Source organism: Aquarana catesbeiana, linkage group LG05 (genome assembly GCF_042186555.1).
Source record: "Aquarana catesbeiana isolate 2022-GZ linkage group LG05, ASM4218655v1, whole genome shotgun sequence".
Taxonomy (NCBI): Eukaryota; Metazoa; Chordata; class Amphibia; order Anura; family Ranidae; genus Aquarana; species Aquarana catesbeiana.
Window position 1 is genome coordinate 362,006,065 of NC_133328.1, and position 22,695 is coordinate 362,028,759.

A 22,695-nucleotide genomic window follows, 5' to 3' on the forward strand; every position below is an offset into this window, starting at 1 on the left:
ACCTTATCTCAACAACATCATGTAAGATGTCCTTCCTCCCGGGCTCCTGCTGGTTAGGACATCAGCGCCCCTCCCCCAGACAGCTCCCAGACACTGAGGATCTGTGTGAGTGGAACAGATCCTGTGATAGGAGTCAGGCATCGGTAGAGACAGGACTCGGCTGCACTAACACTTGTCTCCTCCATGTGTGCACAGAGGGCTCCTCTTCCTTCAGGAAGGCACACAGGAATTGATAAGCCACTTCCATGGGCCTATATTGAGGGAGGGGCCTGGAGCTGCAGCTCCACCAGCCCCTATGTTAATCCGGCCCTGCTTGGGACAAGTCCTTTATTAAAAAAATAAAATAATAAAACTGTCCCACAAAGTCTTCTTCTTCTTCTTCTCTCACTCCGACGAACCGAAAAAGAAAGGTGACAGCTCTTTTATAACAGGGTGGGGCCCCATGATGACATTGCCGGGTAACCCCGCCCCCCTCTGATGCAGGGGGACATCCCTATGGCTTCCCCGTATCACCAGAGGGGGGCGGGGCCACCCGGTTACATAACCGAGTGACTCCGCCCCCCTCTGACGCTAAGGGAAAGTCATAGGGATGTCCCCGTGCGTCAGAGGGGGGCGGACCAGGTGTGGGGGAATCCCATGCCGTTTTTATCAATTAACTTTTATGTGTATTGCTGGGACCGACAATTCATTATAGCCGCGAGTACTTTTAAATTACTTTTTTTCCTTTAGAAATGTCATTTTGCTCTCGGATTGTTCTAAACACGGGAAACATGCGCCACTTTACAGGCATACTATAGACAATGAAATTTAAAGGAATATTTCACTTTTATTGTTTCACTTTAAGGATCATTAACATCACTGCTCCCGAAAAAACGTCCATTTTTAAAACTTTTCTTGCATTGATCCATGTCCCCTGGAGCAGGACCCAGGTCCCCAAACACTTTTTATGACAATACCATGCATATAAGCCTTTAAAATTAGCACTTTTGATTTCTCTCATAGACTTTTAAAGGGTGTTCCACGGCTTTTTAATTTGCCGTGAACACCCCAAATTGTTTGCTATTCGGCAAACAGGCGAACACCCGATGTTCGAGACGAATTTACGTTCGACTCGAACATTGGGCTCATCCCTACCGTACAGCACAGCCTTGTCTGGTGGGGCAAAAGACCTGAGTTTCTTTGCTTTAGTTAAGGAACATTTACAGGTCTTGTCTCTCCACCAGCCTGTGGCAGTAAAAATAGAAATATGAGATGGGTGTGCTCATCTCTCTTCACTCTACTCTCTTCTCCTAAGAGCATGTACCTTGGACTTATGAGCACTGCAGCACAAATGATCGGCTCCTTGTTCTGCCTCCCTCTCCCAGATTTTGATACCAAGTCAATTTCAGGTACTTGCACTGCTTGCAATTAAAATAATGCATTTTTTTAAATTTATTGATACATAAAATTTTATGTAATTTTTTTGTAATATTTTGCATTAAAAAACAAAACAAAATATTGGCTCTTGTAAGCTAAAATTTAAAAATGGACTATATGTAACAGATTTTAATACTTTTTCCAGATATTCTATTGACAGAAACAGTGATCCTGGGAGATATTTCTATGTTGACATTACTACAGGAGCATTGATGACAGCGAGGCCATTGGATAGGGAAGAACTGGCATGGCATAATATCACAATTTTAGCAATGGAGATGAGTAAGTATATTATGTGTAAAATGCTTTTTCCAAGTCTATAATAAACTAAAAACCTTTTTGGCTGAAGTTGTGTTTTAATTTGTTTACATTTTATGGAACATTAATTTTCAAATTCTCAAAACTTGTCTGGTTTTGTTTAGCTCTGAACTTTTGGCACCAGAAATCTCAGAACATGAATTTCTGGCTAAAGTCATTTTATTTAATGTGTTATACACTCATCACACAAACAAATGTGTGACCTACGTATTGACCTTCAACCTTAAAGTTAGCTTCGTTTTTTACAAAAATTGTAAGCAAGTAGGTTGAAGATGAAACGACTTTGTAAGTCACCTCTGCATTAAAAGCTCTTCCCCTGCCTGGTAAAAATGTTTTCCTAATTGCACACTGAACAGCTATGTATGCTCAGCGCAGTGTACAGTACTGGCATTTCACAGATGCTGGGAGGAAGTAACTCCCATGCACATGTGTTGACATTACATCATCTGTAGCTGGCCAATAAGAAGAAAGTAGACTTTTAACTCTGAAGACCATAAGATGGCAGCGGCAACAATGAAGAGACAAGGGGGAGCACAGATGCCATGTTGCAGGAAGGCATTTTGGGAGAACACATAATGAGCAAATATTCTGTGCATATTTTCACATTATGACAAATGCACCTGGGGGCCCCAAAAAACTAAAGATCCATTTTAATTTAGACCTATCATAGAATTTAGTACAGGTACTTGTATAGCACCATCAGTTTACACAGCACTTTATATATATATTGTACATGCACACCAGTCCCTGCCCTTAAGGAGCTTACAATATGAGTTTCCTAACTCACATTCATACATATACATACTAAGGCCAATTTAGACAGGAGCCAACTAACCTACCAGCATGTCTTTGCAGTGTGGGAGGAAACCGGAGTACCCGGAGGAAACCCATGCTGGCACAGGGAGAACAAGCAAACTCCAGGCAGGTAGTGCTGTGGTTGGAATTTGAACCAATGATCCCAGTGCTGCCAGTCGGAAGTGATAACCACTTAGCCACTGTGCTACCCATGGAATGGAATAGAATTCCTAAAGCTAACCCTAATCCTTGAGTTAAAATATCAATACTATATTTTAAAAGCTGTAATGACTATAAAAATGATACCTACAACAATGTTATCACACGTAAAATGTCATGCAACGAAAATGTTCGTGCCCCTTTAAAACCAACCAAATGAAAAACAACAAAAACCCATGCCAAATGTCTCTTCAAATGTCAAACAGTCCATTTCTCCAAAAACCCACCATGAAATTTTTTAGGAGATTTTTTTGTAACATCTAAATTGTAATTTACATTACAAATCTGTGATTTACTTGCATTTATTGCACAGAGCTAAGGACATCATTTACATTCTGATTTTTTCAATCTTTCAGATAATCCAGCACAGATTGGAACTGTTCCGGTTACAATAAAAGTACTAGATGTCAATGATAATGCTCCAGTATTCACAAAATTCTATGAAACTTTTATGTGTGAAAATGCTAAAGCTGGACAGGTAAGAATTGTTTTACAACCCAACACTAGTTGGGTTGAAAAAAGCTCACTACAAACTTTATGGACCAAAGAAAGTAACATTTCTTGGAATATTACTCAAAGTAACACAGCTGTTATCCACTTCGTATATTGTTGCATTCCTAAAGCTAAACTGTAAGCAGCAGATATGAAGAGTCCCACTTTATCCAGTTAAGTATCTATTACAAAACCTTTAGAATGGACCTCTATTGGAGCACATTTTAGCAATATTTGGGTTCCTCAATCTCTCCAAGATCCTGTGAGCAAGATGAGTGACATTATCTTGGTTTAGGTGAGCATGCCAGAAGTCTGGGTTTGAAAAGAGTATTTTCAACATTCTGCTCCTAATTTTTTTTATATGTGTACATTTTTAGGTTTAAACTAGCTTTTATTTTTTAATTTTTATTGGGGGGGGGGGGGGGTGTAGAGTAAAAGGAAATAACAGGACCTTTCATTTTAATGCATGGACCAATTGAAGCTGCTGTTTCTTCCAATAAACTATCCAATAACTGTTTTGGTTAGCTCTTATCAGAGCTTTAACTAAAGTGAATGTTTTGATAATCAGGGATATGTCAAGGACCTAGCTATGCTGTGTGACTGGGGTACCTAAGTTACAAGACTGACTGACAAGAATGGCTATTTTGGAGAGATATGTTTACTCACTTGTACTACTATTGTGAATTTAGATGGCTGCCTGCAGTTCAGCTTCAATTTTCACTGGGTAATATTGGTGGTTTTGGCCCTGTGAAAATGTATTGCTGCAATAGTTGAGGTCATCAGTTAAAAATGGTAGCCTGTAAGTTATTTTTTAGAATTTTGCCATTAAAAAAAATCTTTTAAGTTTGATAGCTTTCTTGCCATTATGACCTATTTCTACAGCTGTCAACTCAGGCCTTGCCTGAAACAGAAGGGGTAGCTTGTGCACAATCAGTATTGATTGTAACAGACCCGTTACTGCTTGCTTAAAGCATCTACTTTGTCTTGTAGTTGCTTCAGGTTTTCACAGATCAATATAAAGAAACATGTTATGTTCTTATTAACACTGCCTGAATAAACTGATGGAGTTGATGGGCTGGGACAGTGATTATGATTAATCTTTACTTCCCCAGTATATGATTTGTCTTCTATTATATATTAGGCAAGTTTCTTCTTTCATGTTTGAGAGTTTGTACTTGTACTTTTCCTACTGACAATTATTAAAGGACTTGTAAAGGCAGAAGGTTTTTTTTATCTTAATGCATTCTATGCATTAAGATAAAAAGCATTCTGTGTGTAGCAGCCCCCTTCAGCTCCCCCTAATACTTACCAGAGCCCCTCTCTGTCCAATGATGTCCACGAATCCCTCGCCGTTCAGGAATCTCCCTCTTGATTGGCTGAGACACAGCAGCGTCGCCATTGGCTGTCAAAGTCAGTTAGCCAATCAGAGGAGAGAGGGGGCGGGCCGATCGAAAGCTCTGTGTCTGAATGAACACACGGAGCTTCAGCTCGGCTCAGGTGCCCCATAGCAAGCTGCTTGCTGTAGGGGTACTAAAGCATCCTAGTAACAAATTGCAATTTAATACCAAACTATAGAGATGATTTTTGCAGGGTCTTGTAATATAGTGGAAAAAGAGTGAGTAGGTGGATACCAAGATAGCATGCCATTTAACTTGTATAAAGTAAAGCAATAAAAATGAAAAAGTGATTAGTCCTTTTAGTAATTTATGGTGTTTCATAAAACTTTGTGAAATAATCATATATGTACCCTAAATTGTTACACTGCAAGTGATAACTTGCTGTTCTCTTCCCCAATGGCAGATTGTCTGTAAATCTCGTTACCCACTCTAAACCTTCCGGAGTAGATTATTTTTTTATACATCAATAAATTCGCTGCAATTTAATATGAATCTGTGTTGGGTGTAAGGCATTTACCATTTCAAAACTCAATAACAAGCTGGCCATCAAAGAAGTAAAAGGAAATGCTGGACAAACACTAAATACACAGTTGAAATACATATAAGTTTGCTGTTTGCTCTTTTTCTAAATAGTTATGTATATATAATCTTATTTACACGTATTCTTCACACTACACAATTAAACGGGTGATATACTTATTTTTTGGTTTGATAAATCATTGCTAATTCAGCAATGCCTTTCTTCACCTTTCTTCTTTCTTCTGTCTCATTTGACAGTTAATCAGCATCATCAACTCTGTGCAATAAGCAGTAAGTTGACCCATGACAGTAAACTTGACCCAGGAAGTAGCAGAACATAATCTTACTGACTAGTGAGTGTGACTAGTGAAGTGAGTGTATTATTAGCATGATTGGACAGAATCAAAAATACTTTGTAGAGTAATGCAATGCCTTTTTTTTTTTTAGTGTTTACTAAGCAACTGATACAAAATACAATTCACTGTCGAATTTCACATATATTTTTTCATAAGGGTATGCTTACTTTATAACAGTATAGTACAAACACATTAGCTTGAAAACAAAAAGTGGTTGAGGTTAATAGGTTAAGGATATATTCAACTCATATGTACATAGAAATATGCATCTTGGTAAAGTGGGTGAAAAAGTAGGCATACCCAAAAAGCATACCCCCACTCCCAAGGGCTCATGCACCGGAGAGTGTAGGTAACACAGAAAGTGCATTTTGCAAAAGGGGCGAATACTGACATTAAATAAGTGTTGTCAAAATAAAAAACATGCAAATGAATAGAAAGATCTATTTAAAGACACAAGATTTTGGCCAGGCTGGGCTCCCACGCACAGGATAAACCACCCCACATGTATGCTTCAGTGAATTAGAGAGTTTGTACAGAGTCAATGAGAATTCCCCCAAGATAATCCATGGGTCCCACTATTTTTGGCCAATACCCTTTTTTTCTAGATTAAGAGTTTGTAATAGTTTGTAATTGGCCACTGTTTCATTATTTCATTTAAAAAATGACACTAAGAATTACCGTATTTATCGGTGTATAACATGCGCTGGCGTATAACACGCACCCCAAGTTTAGGAGGGAATTTTAAGGAAAAAAACTTTTAGGAGGGAAGTTTAAGGAAAAAAACTTACATTTAAATGCCCATCAATGCAGCCTTGTCAGTGTCCATCTGTAGCCTTGTACATCATTGCAGCCTTGTCAGTGTCAGTGTAGCCTTGTCAGTGTCCATCTGCAGCCTTGTCAGTGTCAGTGTAGCATTGTCAGTGTCCATCTGTAGCCTTGTCCATCATTGCAGCGTTGTCAGTGTCAGTGTAGCCTTGTGAGTGTCCATCTGTAGTCTTATCCATCATTGCAGCCTTGTGAGTGTCAATCTGCAGCCTTGCCCCTGTGTCATTTGCAGAGCTGCTGTTTAAAAATGGCCCCGCCGCTCTCGGCAGCTTTCGGCCGACCTCGGCCATTCTCGGCGTGCCTCAGTGTGCCTCGGCGGCTCTCGGCCGCTCTGGGCCATTCTCGGCGGCTCTCGGCGGCTTTCGCCCATTCTTGGCGAAAGCGGCCAAAAGCCGCCAAAAGGCTCACAGTCGGCGGGGGATAGGCGTATAACACACACCCATGATTTTCCCCTGATTTTAAGGGGAAAAAAGTGCGCGTTATACGCCGATAAATACGGTAATAGAATAAGCATACGTACCAAGTGTGAGCAGAATTATTTACTAGCTGCAAAAGAAAACAACTTAAAGTTATACTTAAAGTATAACTAAAGCAAAACCTCTTTTTAGATTTGGATAGAGTGGTAAGTAGCAAAAACCACTGTCAGGTTTTTATTTCGGTCCTTGTTCAGGAGATTCACTCTCTTTACTAAGCTTAATTGCACCTCTTTACCTTTTGAGGAGGACTTCCAGGCTGTTTGGTGGCCTTGCATTTTAACTCTTCTGAACCATTGTATTTCTTAACTGTAAGTGTCAGCAAACACATTGGCTGGGCTGTCAGACAGGGCTGTGTAAATCTCAGGACTGAATGAACAGTAATTCAGATCTTTTGGCAGATAAAACAGATCTTAATTACTATTTCTTCTGTTTATCTAAATGCTTGTCTAAAGTTCAAATTTAGGAATGTGTCAATATTTAGCAAACAGTTTTTTTTTTTAAATCTGTGGGTGAATTGATATTCTTTTAGTATTTTTCAAATAATTAACTATACTGTTTCTTAATTCACAATTAACAGCATTAGCTATATAGTAATACATGTGAAATTACTCTGAATATAGATTTATTAGATGTCATCAACAGAAGTCTTTTTCTATAAGCACACATAATATCCCAATACAGACAGAATGGTGAAGATCCTATCAGTTTCACAGGTCATATATAATAATCATGAAAAAAAGTGTATAAACTACTAACTGAACTGGACAATTAAACCATAATGTAAATAAATAAATAAATAAATAAAACCATAAATAGATCAATCAATAGACAATGAAACAATACTGTGAATAAATAAATAGTACCATAAATAAATAAATTGATATATAATCAAATGTGCATAAATAATCAATATTCATAAAAAAACATAAAAGTTCATGTATTGCTGTGATTAATTAATCTTCAATTTGATCTCCAACACCGTGCTCCTGAATTAATAAGTGCTCCAATACTCCAAAAACAATAGCGCTCCACCCGAAGTGAGTATAAAATGTGCTCACCAGATGTACCCGGCCAACAAGTGACCATAAAGCATGGATATCAGAGATAACAGACCCCTCAGTTCAAAGGTCAATCTCCATCTCCATCAGATTCCCCATCTAACTCTCTCCTCCTAGGTATGATCACAATCCAATATGCAGGGGTATGTGAAAATAGAAAAACTCTGCAGTATCATATATCTTCCGCAATATTAATCTGTCTCCTTCTCCCATCACAGATTGCTGTGAAAATTGGCTCCACCAAAAAGAGCCACAGAAGGCAGATAGTGTAGTATATTGTTTATTAAAAGAAAGCTGCCGCATCCCCTATTCTATTTTTATTCACATAGATAATAATTATATTCAGATTTAGCATCCTGTATTGCATGCTTTAGCCATACGAATGGTTTTTAGTCGCAGTCTAACCCTCCATATGCTCTATGGCTGTATTACCCAAAGGTTGCTTTGCCAAAGGTCAATTGCATGGTAACACAAACATGAAAAGAAGATAAAAGGCAAACAAGTTTAATGGAAACATATTTGATTACAAGAAAAATTACAGTAAAGTTTGATTACAATAAAAATCACTAGCAGTAAGGACAAATATGGAAGATCAGATATTACACTGCGCCTTTTATAAAATGAAGTCTTGTTTCTCTTATGTTAGAATCCCCTGGATTTCTAAATGAAGCAACCCTTCATCAGTGGTAGAATAAATGATTCATAAACTCCCTAAATTTGAAGCTTTACTTGAGTTACTCGAATGTAATGTTGATGTTCACCTATGATCTTCCAACATTTTACTGAATGACAGTTAATTTTCCTCTGAATTGTGACTGTCTGTTATGTATTATATACTTCAAACAGCTTAAGCTTCTTTAACAAAGGCATTTAATAGAGTTCAGTTATCAGTATTTTCACCTGTTCTATTCTTCATTTACATTTCAGCTGATTCAGACTTTAAGTGCAATAGACCAAGATGATCCTCAAGAAGGCCAACATATATCCTACAGCCTGCCTCCAGAGGGAGCTAACAACCCAAATTTTACATTAAGGGATAACCAAGGTATCTATATTGAAGACTAGATTTATGTGTAGGATTGTCCTTATTATGATTATAAAACCAACACATTTGCATCAGACTGTATTGTACTAAGCGTTTTTACATTTTAGGTTGATTGGTCAAGGGTTGGAATTTATATCAGATTTGTATTGATGTTGGAGACCTTAATGAGGAAAGTTCGATCCCCTCATCTTTTATACATGTGACACCAGTACGAGAAATGTGGGGTGTCACCGCAACAGGAAGGCACAAACAACAATAAAAATGTTGTCATAGGTTTCCCTGCCCAGTTTAATTTTTGTCTCTGTCTCCAATGGAAAGATTTCCAAACATTTTCGGTTACTGGGAGTGAAAGTGAGAGGAAATAAAAACCTAAACACAAGAACTAGGAACATATGGGGCACTGGATTCAGATTTTAAAAGACCACTGAAACCGTAACTGGGCACGTTGTAATGTTTTGGCAGCACTTCACAAAACAGGGACACCCCTTAGTAACAGGGAAAGAACCCAGAGTTGAGAATCCACGTACATACAGTCCAATGAGGGTGTCAAACAAACATTCAGGAGACTAAGGTTTTTAATGATAACATTGATTTATAACAGGAGAAAGAATACTGTTCTGAGGGGCAAGTAGAAGATGCCCCCTCATGGAAAAGGCAAACACTTCCTTGAAGTCCTGATCCTGGTGCTGGAGTTGTGAAGAGTTAGGCCATCATCAGAGAGACTGCCACAGTTGCCCAAATTGTAAACAGAAGAACCCGTTAAACTAGTATGTTCCATTATTAGGAGGCAAGCATTGGGACAGCAAGATGGAACGACCTCCCATTTAAGAACTAAAGATGTATGGCTGACTGTCCCAGTGGCGGCTGGTGCTCAAAATTTTGGGGGGGAGCAAACAAACTGAAAAATACTGAAACCCCCCCATCAATTGCAGCCTCACTGTGCCCATCAATTGCAGCCTCACTGTGCCCATCAAATGCAGCCACTGTGCCCATCAAACGCAGTCACCATGCCCATCATATGCAGCCACTGTGCCCATCATATGCAGCTACTTGTGCCCATCATGTGCAGCCACTTGTGCCCGTCAATTGCAGCCACTTGTGCTAACCATATGCAGCCACTTGTGCCCATCATATGCCACCATTGTGCCCCTCAAATGCAGCCACTTGTGCCCATCATATGCAGCCACTTGTGCCCATCAAAATTCAGCCACTTGTGCCCATCAAATGCAGCCACTTGTGCCTATCAAATGCAGCTACTTGTGCCCAGTATATGCAGCCACTTGTGCCCATCATATGCAGCCATTTGTGCACATCAAATTTAGCCACTTGTGCCCATCAAATGCAGCCACTTGTGCCCGTCAATTGCAGCTACTTGTGCCCAGTATATGCAGCCACTTGTGCCCATCATATGCAGCCACTTGTGCCCATCAAATGCAGCCATTTGTGCCCATCAAATGCAGCCACTTGTGTCCGTCAAATGCAGCCACTTGTGCCCAGTATATGCAGCCACTTGTGCCCATCAAATGCAGCCACTTGTGCCAATCAAATGCAGCTACTTGTGCCCGTCAAATGCAGCCACTTGTGCCCATCATATGCAGCCACTTGTGCCCATCAAATGCAGCCACTTGTGCCCATCATATGCAGCCACTTGTGCCTGTCAAATGCAGCCACTTGTGCCCTCAAATGCAGCCGCTTGTGCCCAGTATATGCAGCCATTTGTGCCCATCATATGCAGCTACTTGTGCCCGTAAAATGCAGCCACTTGTGCCCAGTATATTCAGCCATTTGTGCCCAGTATATGCAGCCACTTGTGCCCATCAAATGCAGCCACTTGTGCCCATCAAATGCAGCCACTTGTGCCCATCAAATGCAGCCACTTGTGCCCGTCATATGCAGCCACTTGTGCCCATCATATGCAGCCACTTGTGCCCATCATATGCAGTCATTGTGTCCATCAAATGCAGCCACTTTTGCCCATCATATGCAGCCACTTGTGCCCATCATATGCAGCCACTTGTGCCCATTAAATGCAGCCAATTGTGCCTATCATATGCAGCCTCATTGTGCCCATCAAATGCAGCCACTTGTGCCCAGTATATGCAGCCACTGTGCCCACCGACCCGCCTCATGGCTCTGATGGCCCCCCGCTCAAGGCTCTGATGGCCCCCTCGCGGCTCTGATGGCTCCCCGCTCGCGGCTCTGACCCCCCTACTCACGGCTCTGACGGCCCCCCGCTCGTGGCTTTGACTCTCACCCGCTTGCGGCTCTGATCCCCCCCACTTGCGGCTCTGACAGCCCCCCCACTCATGGCTCTCTGACAGAACCCCCCACAGGTGGTCACTTACCGCCAGTCCTGTTGTCTGTCCTCGTGTCTCCTCTGTGCCACCTCTTCCTAAGAGCCAGACATCCAATAGGATGCCCTGGCTCTTTGACCAATCGGGAAACAGGTCTGACAAATTGCCTTCCTGATTGGCGGGGAGAAGCATTAGTGTGAAAATAGCGAAAATTAATTCGCTATCATCACACAATTGGGTGGGATCAGGGCGCACTCTCTGCGCCCGAGCCCTCCTATTTTGAAGTCTATTAGAGCCTCTGGCTCTAATCAGGTGCTTCAAAAAGTACCACCCCCTCTCGCCCCGCCTTAGGAATCCATGCGTCTGGCGTCCTGAAAGGCGCATGGATGGGGGGTGGCGCCCATGTGCCCACAGTGCACGGGCCGCCCCTGGACTGTCCTGTTGTACATCAATGGTTTGACGCCCAAGCAATTACATTTCTTTTTGATACCGTCTTGCAAGTCACTATCCTGGCAGAACTAGATTTCAAGCACGATATCCCAGTGAGCTCCCCATCAAAGTAATCAGTAGGGATGAGCTTCGTGTTCGAGTCGAACCCATGTTCGAGTCGAACATCGTCTGTTCGCCCGCTCGCCGAATTGCGAATGATATGGGCCATTCGCGCCAAATTCGTGTGGCGCGTCACGGCCCATAATTCACTGCGGCATCGCAGTGCATTGCTGGCTGATGATTGGCCAAGCATGCACTATGACCCGCATGCTTGGCCAATCACAGCGCCGTCTGAACAGAGAGCCGTAATTATGGCTCAGGGGATTTAGTACACGCCCACACTATATAAGGCCGCCTACAGGGCGGCCCTGTGTAGTGTGTGTTCCGGCGTTGAAAGATATAGACAGAGAGACAGTGTCATTTGATTTATGTTAGATAGATTAGGCGGGACAGTCAGTGAGTTAGCTGCACTTACAGTGTATTGTGTATATATATGCATCCTAGGTGTTGTGTATATATATATATATATATACACACTGTATTCAGTTTAGCTAGATCCGTTCCTGTTATCTTCCTACTGACAGGCAGGCTTGTCTACAGTATTTACAGCTACCTGAAGAAAATTGCTGGTGTTCTTTTGATCCTATTAGTACCACAGTCAGGCAGCTAGACTATTTACAGTTAGTGTAGTGCGTCCTCCTCACAGTGTTCAGTTAAAGCTATAAGTTAGTTTAGTGTGACCTCTGCACAGTGTTCAGCTAAAACTACAAATTAGTGTAGTGCATCCTCCTCACAGTGTTCAGCTAAAGCTAAAAGTTAGGGTAGTGCATCCTCCTCACAGTGTTCAGCTAAAGCTACAAGTTAGTGTAGTGCGTCCTCCTCACAGTGTTCAGCTAAAACTACAAGTTAGTGTAGTGTGACCTCTGCACAGTGTTCAGCTAAAGCTACAAGTTAGTGTAGTGCGTCCTCCTCACAGTGTTCAGCTAAAACTACAAGTTAGTGTAGTGCGAGCTCTGCACAGTGTTCAGCTAAAGCTACAAGTTAGTGTAGTGCATCCTCTGAACAGTGTTCAGCTAAAGCTACAAGTTAGTGTAATGCATCCTCCTCACAGTGTTCAGCTAAAACTACAAGTTAGTTTAGTGCAAGCTCTGCACAGTGTTCAGCTAAAGCTACCTGTAGAAGGTTGGTGGTGTTTTCCTGATCCTATCACTACCGCAGGCAGCTAAATAAGCTACAAGTTAGTTTTTTGCGAGCTCTGCACAGTGTTCAGCTAAAACTACAAGTTAGTGTAGTGCGAGCTCTGCACAGTGTTCAGCTAAAGCTACAAGTTAGTGTAGTGCATCCTCCTCACAGTGTTCAGCTAAAACTACAAGTTAGTGTAGTGCGAGCTCTGCACAGTGTTCAGCTAAAGCTACCTGTAGAAGGTTGGTGGTGTTTTCCTGATCCTATCACTACTGCAGGCAGCTAAATAAGCGACAAGTTAGTTTTTTGCGAGCTCTGCACAGTGTTCACCTAAAGCTACCTGTAGAAGGTTGGTGGGGTTTTCCTGATCCTATCACTACCGCAGGCAGCTAAATAAGCTACAAGTTATTTTTTTGCGAGCTCTGCACAGTGCTCACCTAAAGCTACCTGTAGAAGGTTGGTGGTGTTTTCCTGATCCTATCACTACCGCAGGCAGCTAAATAAGCTACAAGTTAGTTTTTTGCAAGCTCTGCACAGTGTTCAGCTAAAACTACCTGTAGAAGGTTGGTGGTGTTTTCCTGATCCTATCACTACCGCAGGCAGCTAAATAAGCTACAAGTTAGTTTTTTGCAAGCTCTGCACAGTGTTCAGCTAAAACTACAAGTTAGTGTAGTGCGAGCTCTGCACAGTGTTCAGCTAAAGTTACCTGTAGAAGGTTGGTGGTGTTTTCCTGATCCTATCACTACCGCAGGCAGCTAAATAAGCTACAAGATAGTTTTTTGCGAGCTCTGCACAGTGTTCAGCTAAAGCTACCTGTAGAAGGTTGGTGGTGTTTTCCTGATCCTATCACTACCGCAGGCAGCTAAATAAGCTACAAGTTAGTTTTTTGCAAGCTCTGCACAGTGTTCAGCTAAAGCTACCTGTAGAAGGTTGGTGCTGTTCTCATACTACAGGCAGGTAGTTGATTTTGCTAGCTGCAGTATCAGTATATATATATATATATATATATATATATCCCAGCTTAGTGCAGCTACAGGCCATTAGTATGTCTGGAAGGCCAACAAGGAGAGGAAGACAGTCACAAGCCAATAAAAGAGGGCAAGCAGGCTCTGTGTCTAGAGGCAACAGTGCTGGTCATGGAGACGGTGCATCCTCATCAGCACATGGCCGTGGGACACGCTTGGCCTTTTTTTTGGCAGCTGGCCGTGTTGAGCCGCAACATACGGAAGACTTGGTCGAGTGGATGACCATGCCGTCCTCGTCCTCCTCATCCTCTCTCACCCATGCTCAGGGTACTTTGTCTGGCAAAGCAGCTGCCAACGCGGCCTCTTCCCTCAGCTCAATGGCATCAGTGACTCCTTCCCTAGCCCCACCATGTCCTCCTGAGGAGTCCCTTGAACTGTTTGACCACAGTGTTGGGTACATGCTCCAGGAGGATGCCCAGCGTTTAGAAGGCTCTGATGATGATACTGAGCTAGATGAAAGCAGTAACGTGAGCACGGACAGAGGGGGTGCCCAAGAAGGACAGTAATCTGGCAGTCATGCTCCCCCTGCAGCAGCATACTGCCAGGTTTGCTCCAGTGATGAGGAGGGAGGGGATGATGAGGTCACTGACTCAACATGGGTCCCTGATAGAAGCGAGGAGGAGGAGGCACATCACCAATGAGGCAGGATGCCCTCCAGGGGCCAGCCTAAGGGCAGCACACTGACTGCATCACACCCCAAAGCTCCGCATGTGCAGGGCGCTGCTGTCTCTGCACGTTATTCCAAAAGATCTTTGGTGTGGGCCTTTTTTGAGACGAGTGCATTAGATCGCACCGCTGCTATTTGCAACTTATGTCTCAAGCGTATCTCGCGTGGCCAAAACATCTCCCGCTTGGGCACCACATGCTTGACCAGACATATGTTGACCTGCCATGCAGTTTGTTGGCAAGCGTATCTAAAAGACCCACACCAAAGAACAAAGAGGACCTCTCCTTGCTCCTCATCAGCTGAGATCTCCAACCCCACTATACCTTCAGTCCTCTCTGAGACCTGCACTGAGAGTAATGAAGGTGTAGAATCAGGTGTGTCACAGCCAAGTACTTGTGGGCAATCTGCTTTCAGTACACCGACGTCAGATTGTACCAGGCAAATTTCCCTGCCCCCGCTGCTGCACCGCCGAAAGAAGTTCACTCCCAGCCATCCACATGCCCAGCGGTTGAATGCTAGCTTGGCAAAATTGCTAGCACTTCAACTGCTGTCTTTTCAGTTGGTAGACTCTGCCCCCTTCCGTGAGTTTGTGGAATGTGCGGTTCCTCAGTGGCAGGTACCCAAATGCCACTTTTTCTCACAGAAGGCGATTCTGGCTCTCTACCGGCATGTGGAAGGCAATGTCCATGCCTCGCTGGACAAGGTGGTCAGCGGTAAGGTGCATATTACCGCTGACTCATGGTCCAGCAGGCATGGACAGGGACGTTACCTAAGTTTCACCACGCATTGGGTGACTCTGTTGGCAGCTGGGAAGGAAGCAGGACAAGGTGCAGTAGTGTTGGAGGTTGTTCCACCACCACGCCTCCAAAATGCCACCACTAATGATTGTGACATACCTCTCTCCTCCACCCCCTCCTCTTCTTCTTCCTCCATGGCCTCTTCCTGTGCTTTGTCCTTGGAACCAGCGGTGCTCCGTAGCCGTTCAAGGGGCTACGCAAGTATGCAGGCCAAAAGATGCCATGTGGTGCTTGAGCTGGTGTGCTTGGGGGACAGGAACCACACTGGGGCAGAGGTTCTGTCAGTTCTGTAGGGGCCGGTTCAAAGGTGGTTGAGGCCACGCCAACTTAAGGCAGGAATGGTGGTTTGCGACAATGGCACCAACCTCCTCTCTGCCCTCTGACAGGGACAAATGACCCATGTGCCCTGTTTGGCTCACGTCCTTTACTTGGTGGTGCAGTGGTTCTTGGGCAGGTACCCGGGCTTACAGGATGTCCTGAGGCAGGCCAGAAAAGTCTGTGTGCATTTCCGCCGGTCATATAATGCCAGTGCTTGGCTGGCAGACCTCCAAAAGGAGTTTAACCTGCCCAAGAACCGCCTAAACTGTGACATGCCCACCAGGTGGAACTCAACGTTGGCCATGCTGCAGCAGCTGCACATGCAGCAGAGGGCTATCAATGAGTATCTGTGCGACTATGGCACCAGGACAGGGTCAGGGGAGCTTGTTTTTTTTTTCCCACACCAGTGGGCCACGATCAGGGATGCATGCACTGTCCTGTCACCATTTGAGGAGGCCACGAGGATGGTGAGCAGTGACAGTGCATGCATCAGTGACACTGTCCCCCTTGTCCACCTATTGGAGCACACGCTGCGTGGAATAGTGGACAGGGCACTTGAGGCAGAACAGAGGCAGGAAGAGGAGGACTTCCTTAGCTCTCAAGGGCCCCTTTATCCAGACAGTGTTCCTGCGTACCCGCCGATCACACAGGAGGAGGACGAGGAGGAGGAGGATTGTGTCAGTATGGAGGTGGAGCCTGGCACTCAGCATCAGCAGCAGTCTTTAAGAGATCAGTCCCAAGAAACACATGGACTTGTACATGGCTGGGAGGAGGTGGCTGCGGACCATGTCGTCCTTAGTGACCCAGAGGACTCCGGACCGAACGCCTCAGCAAACCTACGCTGCATGGCCTCCCTGATCCTTCAAAGCTTGCGTAAGGATCCTCGTATTCGTGGTATCAAGTAGAAGGACCAGTACTGGCTGGCAACCCTCCTTGATCCACGTTACAAGGGTAAGGTTGCAGATCTTATCTTGCCGTCGCAGAGGGAGCAGAGGATGAAACATCTTCGGGAGGCCTTGCAGAAAGGTCTGTGCAAGGCGTTCCCAGAGACTGGGAGGTTACAAACTCCTTTTTCTGGACAACGTGTTTCTGAGGCTTCGGTCAGTCAAAGAAGGAGCGGTGGAGAAGGTGGCCGTCTGACCGAGGCGTTCAGACAATTTTTTAGTCCGCAGCCCCAAGGTATGATCAGTTCCAGCAACCATCGCCAGCGTCTGTTTTACATGGTGCAGGAATACCTAGGGGCAAGATCTGACTTGGACACCTTTCCCACTGAAAATCCTCTGGGTTACAGGGTCTTGAGGATGGATCACTGGCCAGAGCTTGCACAGTAAGCAATTGAGCTACTGGCCTGCCCTGCATCCAGCGTTCTTTCGGAACGCACATTCAGTGCTGCTGGAGGCTTTGTAACCGATCACAGGTGCGTCTGTCCACCGACTCGGTGGATCGACTGACCTTCATCAAAAGGAATCAGTCTTGGATCACCACCAGCTACCAAGCACCTGATGCTGATGTAACCAAATAATTTTTTTTAAATCTCAGATCCCTTCAAAGACTGCCTATGCTGATGCTGAGTGACTATCCTGAGTAATTATCCTCTTCCTCAATGATCACGCTGATAGCTTGTAAGAACATTTTTGGTTCTGGGCGCTGCCACCAGTGCCTAAGGCCCAATTTTTCAGCCCCTGTTTAACAGGGGCGTGTAATTACAATTTTTGATGCAATACTTTGCAGCAGGGCTTGTTCCTGAGTTCCAACTAGAGTATCTGTGAGGGGTTGCAGTGTTGTGGTACCAGCACCAGTGCCTAAGGCCCAATTTTTCAGCCCCTGTTCAACAGGGGCATGTAATTACAATTCTTGATCTAATATTTCACAGCAGGGCCCGTTTCTGCCCCCACCAAGAGCGAGTGAGGACTTACAGTGTTGTGGCACCAGCACCACCACCACCACCAAAGGCCCAATTTTTCTGCCCCGTTCAACAGGGGCATGTAATTACAATTCTTGATCTAATATTTCACAGCAGGGCCCTATGAGGGCTTACAGTGTTGTGGCCACAACAACACCTAAGGCCCAAATTTCTGCTGAGTATATAGGGCAGGCCCCTACTTTCAAACATCCAACTTACAAATGACTCCTACTTGCAAACGGAAGGAGACAACAGGAAGTGAGGTGAAATCTAACCCTAGGAAGGGAAATTCTCTCCTGTAAGAGTTAATATGGGAAAAACATTTCTCCTTTCCACTGATGCTTTATCACCAATCCTTGTTTCACAAAAAAACACCAAATTTTCAAAAAACATTTGTCATTGGGACAAAAAGTGAAGTGAAATCTTCTGAAGAGGAGCACAGACAGCAAAACAAATGTCACAGGTGTGATAACCCTTCCCTATGTTTTCCAAAAAGCTTAAAATAGATTTTTTGGCTGGAGCTAAACACGTTAAAAATGTACCAGTTCAAAATTACAAACAGATTCTACTTAACAACTTAACAACAAACCTACTACTACTATTATCTTCATAAAAAGCTGGAGGAATCAAAGTTTCAAGGACAAAGGGTCACCCCACTGGAACTGGAGTACTGGTAGCAATTGAGACATGATTCCCCACAGTAGCTGGGTCTATCAGAGAAGCTGTATGCTATTAGGTTTCTGTCTGCGTGCCAGTTCTGACAGTGGAGGGCCACAAACTTGGCTAACCAGGTGTGACTAAGACCCCATGGACACCTCCCACCATCTTTGGACAGACCATCTCTCCAAGCACCAAAGCCTCTGAGTCATTTTTGACTCAGAAATGTCAATGGATGCACAAATAGGATCAGTAGTCAGCGGATCTCACCATCTCCTCCGCCTGCTACGTAGACTCATCCCCTTCGTGCCAGAAGAGGACAAAGCAGCAGTAGTTGGAACAATCATCAATTCCAGACTCGATTACGCAAACTCCCTCTACATAGGACTACCCCAATATCAACTTGCGTGCTTACAACTCATGCAAAACACGGCAGCAAGACTGTTAACAGGAAAAAAAACCTGGGAATGCATCTCCCCTTCCCTGAGGAGCCTACATTGGCTAACCGTAAAGAATCGTATCACTTTCAAGACCCTCTGCCTCACCCACAAATGTATACAAGGAAACGCTCCTCAATACCTATGCGAGAAAATAAAACGCTACACACCTAATCGCAGTCTTCGATCTTCTAACCATAACCTCCTCCTTATTCCAAAAACCCGCTACAAAACAAAGGGAGAACGAAGATTTACAGTCCAAGAACCACGGCTATGGAACGCTCTACCTACTCACATTCGCATGGAAGAAAACCATCAGGCCTTCAGAAAGAAACTCAAGACCTACCTCTTCTAAGTAGCTTGACAACACAGGTCGGATCCAGTGCCTTGTATTATTCTGCTGTGTATGCATGTTCTTTGGCATCCTGAACCTGTTTTGCATTATTGTTTCCAACTTTGCACCTGTTTGGTTAACTGCAAGTTACTCCCTGTCTGATTAATTGGCCGATTATATATTCTGTTAAACAAGTAACATGTTAGCACATGTCTGCAAATCAACAAACTGGGAATGAAATGCCCTATAGTAACCTCCCCCCATCAGACATAAGTAGAGACTTGTAAACAGCTGCTGTTACTAGTCAAAGTTGGTGTAGAAAAGCAGCATACAACTTAAAATGTAATGTTTAGCTGATGCTATTTACTGGCTAGATATATTTAGTTTACAAGTTTTAAATCTTTTACATTTGCTTTAGAGAGGCAGCATGTAGGGTTGCTTTTCCACACCCTTTTTCATAACAGACTTTGTATTTTTCTGACATGTGGCAAGTCAGGAACAGGAAACAGGAAATGGGCAGCAGTCCTTTAAAATACACTCCTCTTTTGAGCTAAAGCAGACCTTCACCCATACATAGCATGTCTCCCTTTTTAAAATCATATATACTTTTCTTTTAACTTCTGTACTATTTAGATTCCTGAACCATTGTCCAGAAGAGAATTTCATAGACTGAGTGTCCATAGGTCTCTGGCAGGTCTATGGGATAGAGCAGAGACCTGTGACATGTCTGCACACATACATGACCCCCACACACACACACACACACACAGAAAGCTGCAGGTCCCTGCTAATCTACTGGACCTGTGGTTTGCCTGCACATGCACTAGGGTTGCCAGCTCATCCCTTTCAAACCGAACACATATTAATTACACATGTTCTGTGGCTGATTAAGGTGGTAACTAAATGCACTTAATGCCTCATGTGAATTAAATTAGCCTCAGAACCTGTGTAATTAATATGTGTTTAGTTTTGAAGAGATGAAGTGGCAACCCTAGCATGCACGGGATCTTGTCCCAAGATGGTGGCACAGGAGCAGAGTGTCGAGGGACAATTTTGTTTGCCAGGAAGCTGGACACATTCACTGGTGAGTATGTTCTTTTTCTTTATTTTGACACAGGGACAGTTGTCAGGGCATGGAAAAGTAATTGAAGCTAGGAAGTGTGAATTTACTTTTTAAATGAAAAAAGCCTATTTATGTGGGGTAGCTAACTAAACATATAAAAAGCTTGCCAGTTACCCTGGTCCCAGTATACTATCAAAACAAACCATTTTCACCTTGTCGTCTAGGGCCATGTACATACAGTTTTCAGCTTGTATAAGAATAGCATGTACAGCAAGCTTTTACAAAGCACGTGCAAAGCTTTCAACAAGCTTCAAGCTATTTTCTTGAAGTTTTACGGGGATGTTGAACACGGTTGAACACTGATCTTAAACGGACTAAACAAGCTGTGGCCTTCATCAGGCTTTTAACATGTTTGAAGTATTGCTAAAGCTTTCTAAAAGCATGTTGAAGTTGGCTAACAGCATAGCAGGCAAAGCCCCTATGATCTGTGTGACCAACAAAAAGTTGTACCTGTGTTACATCTGTAATTATATTTCTGTACTTCGGGGAGTTTTTTTGTCCTATTCAAGACATAAAAAAGAAAAAAAAACAATACCCTCTGTGTGCCAATGAATGATTGTATGTATATATATATCAACAACTAATGAACTAAATTATAAAAATGTCTGAAACACCAACAATCAATAAAGATAAAAATAAATAAATGTCCTTTCATGCACTACCCCAGAACAATCTACAGTGATCACTTTCACCACAGGGATCTGATCTTTACTCGCCACAGTAAAAAGAAAAGGCAAACAAGCTCAAGCTGTCATGCATAGATGGATGCTTGGGACTCCAGACTGCAACGTCTCCCCTCCCCAATAGAGCTGTCATTCAAGGATTCCTTCTCTGCCTATGTGGATGGCTGTTCCATACTCCAAAAGAAGATGATTCGCCCACAGAAATAAAATTTGCACATAGTGTATTACATTTTTTAAAGTAATTTATTAAAACAACTACTGTAATCCTCTTCATGTAGTTGCCATAGAGACAAATCACATTGAGGCGGAGTGACAGTGTGGGCAGAAGTACTCGGAGCCAGCGTCCAGGAGTCCCAGTACACACAGCGAGCAGTAGGAAAATTCCTGTGTACACAGCACTTTTTAGTTTACTGGGGGTCAGGACAGATTTATGCCTTTAGGCCTTGATGTTAGCTTTTATTCACTTACTACTTGTGAGTATGAAAGTTCTTTTAATAATGTAAGTATGCATTATACATACCGGATGGACAGCTTGGGAAGGCAGAAATCCCTGTAGTAGTCAGTGCTACTAGAGTGATAGCTGTGAGGTTCCTGGTCCTGCTCAGGTTCTCTGCAAGTGGTTTCCCCACTGCACACAGACTACAGGTGCCATTCTTAGAACACCTTGTATTTTTTCATGACTGCAAAGCATTTGCTGATTGGAAGGCATTAGGATCTTGATGTCATTGCCCCTCCTCTCCACCTCATTCAATCAGGTATGAGTAATGTATACTTACATTGTGCCAAAGTAGACCAATGTAAGTATGCAATGCAAATCATAGCTGAAGTGCAGCTTTAATGATTTATCAAAAGAAAGCTCAAGTTTTAAATGTACAACAAATTACATAAAATCCATAATCAAACAGACCAATTTTGTTTTCTGCAGTACTTTCATTTTGCCTACTAGTACATGCACATTCTATATACCAGTGGCAGAACTATAGGGGTCACTGAGGTCACCATGGCAACCGGGCCCCATGCTTCAGGGGGCCCTTGAGGGCCCCCTGTATACCTCGATAGGAGGAGTGGCAAGGGGGGCTGAGACCGAGCTCCCTGATCCTCAGCCAAACTGTAAATCTGCACTGCGCGGAGCTTGTCACACTCATTAGACCTAAAGTGAAAGCACAGTGTGTGCTGTGCTCTTTGTCTCCCCCTACAGTGCAGTACCCTGCAGGAAGAGATAAGGTAAAGGACTGCCATTTTTTAAAAGGCTTTCTGTATGTATATATGTGTGTGTGCATGTGCATATGCGTGTGTGTGTGTGCATTTGTGCATTTATATATATGTGTGTGTTTATATACATGTGTGTGTATATACAGTATATGTGTGTGTATTATGTGTGTGTGTGTGTTATATATTTGTATGTATGTGTGTGTGTGCGTACATGTATGTATGCACATTTAATGTATGCACTTTTAATCCTGACCCCCTATATGTGTACAATCAGAACTGATTTTTTTCTTGCTTGTTCATAGTACCAGCAAAAAAAAAATGGTGTTCCTCTGAAAAACGATCAATGCTCAGATCCCTTTTCGGAGGCATTTGACAACCGGTAAAAAGGCAATGTGTTGCCTCCTGACCGCCCGTTTTAACCTCTTAAATGCATCATCACTATGCTGCAACTGTATGTACACAGTTGCGGAGTCGTTGCAGTGCAGCCCCATTCACCTAAGGGTATACTCCAAGGGTGCCCTGACTGGAAAAAGATTGAGAAACACTGGCATAGAGGAACCGATCTCCTGATTTTCCTCCTGCAGCCGCTAAATGCCTGCGGGAGGGAGAGGAGGAGAAGCAGGGGGAAATGGAGAAATCGGTTCCTTTATATGCAGCC

The 22,695-nt window shown here is 43.4% G+C and overlaps 1 protein-coding gene across 2 annotated transcripts in view; it reads left to right on the forward strand.

Moving 5' to 3' along the window:
- Positions 1 to 22,695, forward strand: part of CDH20 (cadherin 20) — a 691,588-nt gene that overhangs the window by 656,715 nt on the left and 12,178 nt on the right. For both annotated transcript variants that reach the window (XM_073630897.1, XM_073630899.1), the window contains 3 exons: positions 1,562 to 1,698; positions 3,105 to 3,226; positions 8,799 to 8,916. In XM_073630897.1, coding sequence (XP_073486998.1) covers positions 1,562 to 1,698; positions 3,105 to 3,226; positions 8,799 to 8,916 — 377 coding nt within the window. The remainder of the gene's footprint in view (positions 1 to 1,561; positions 1,699 to 3,104; positions 3,227 to 8,798; positions 8,917 to 22,695) is intronic.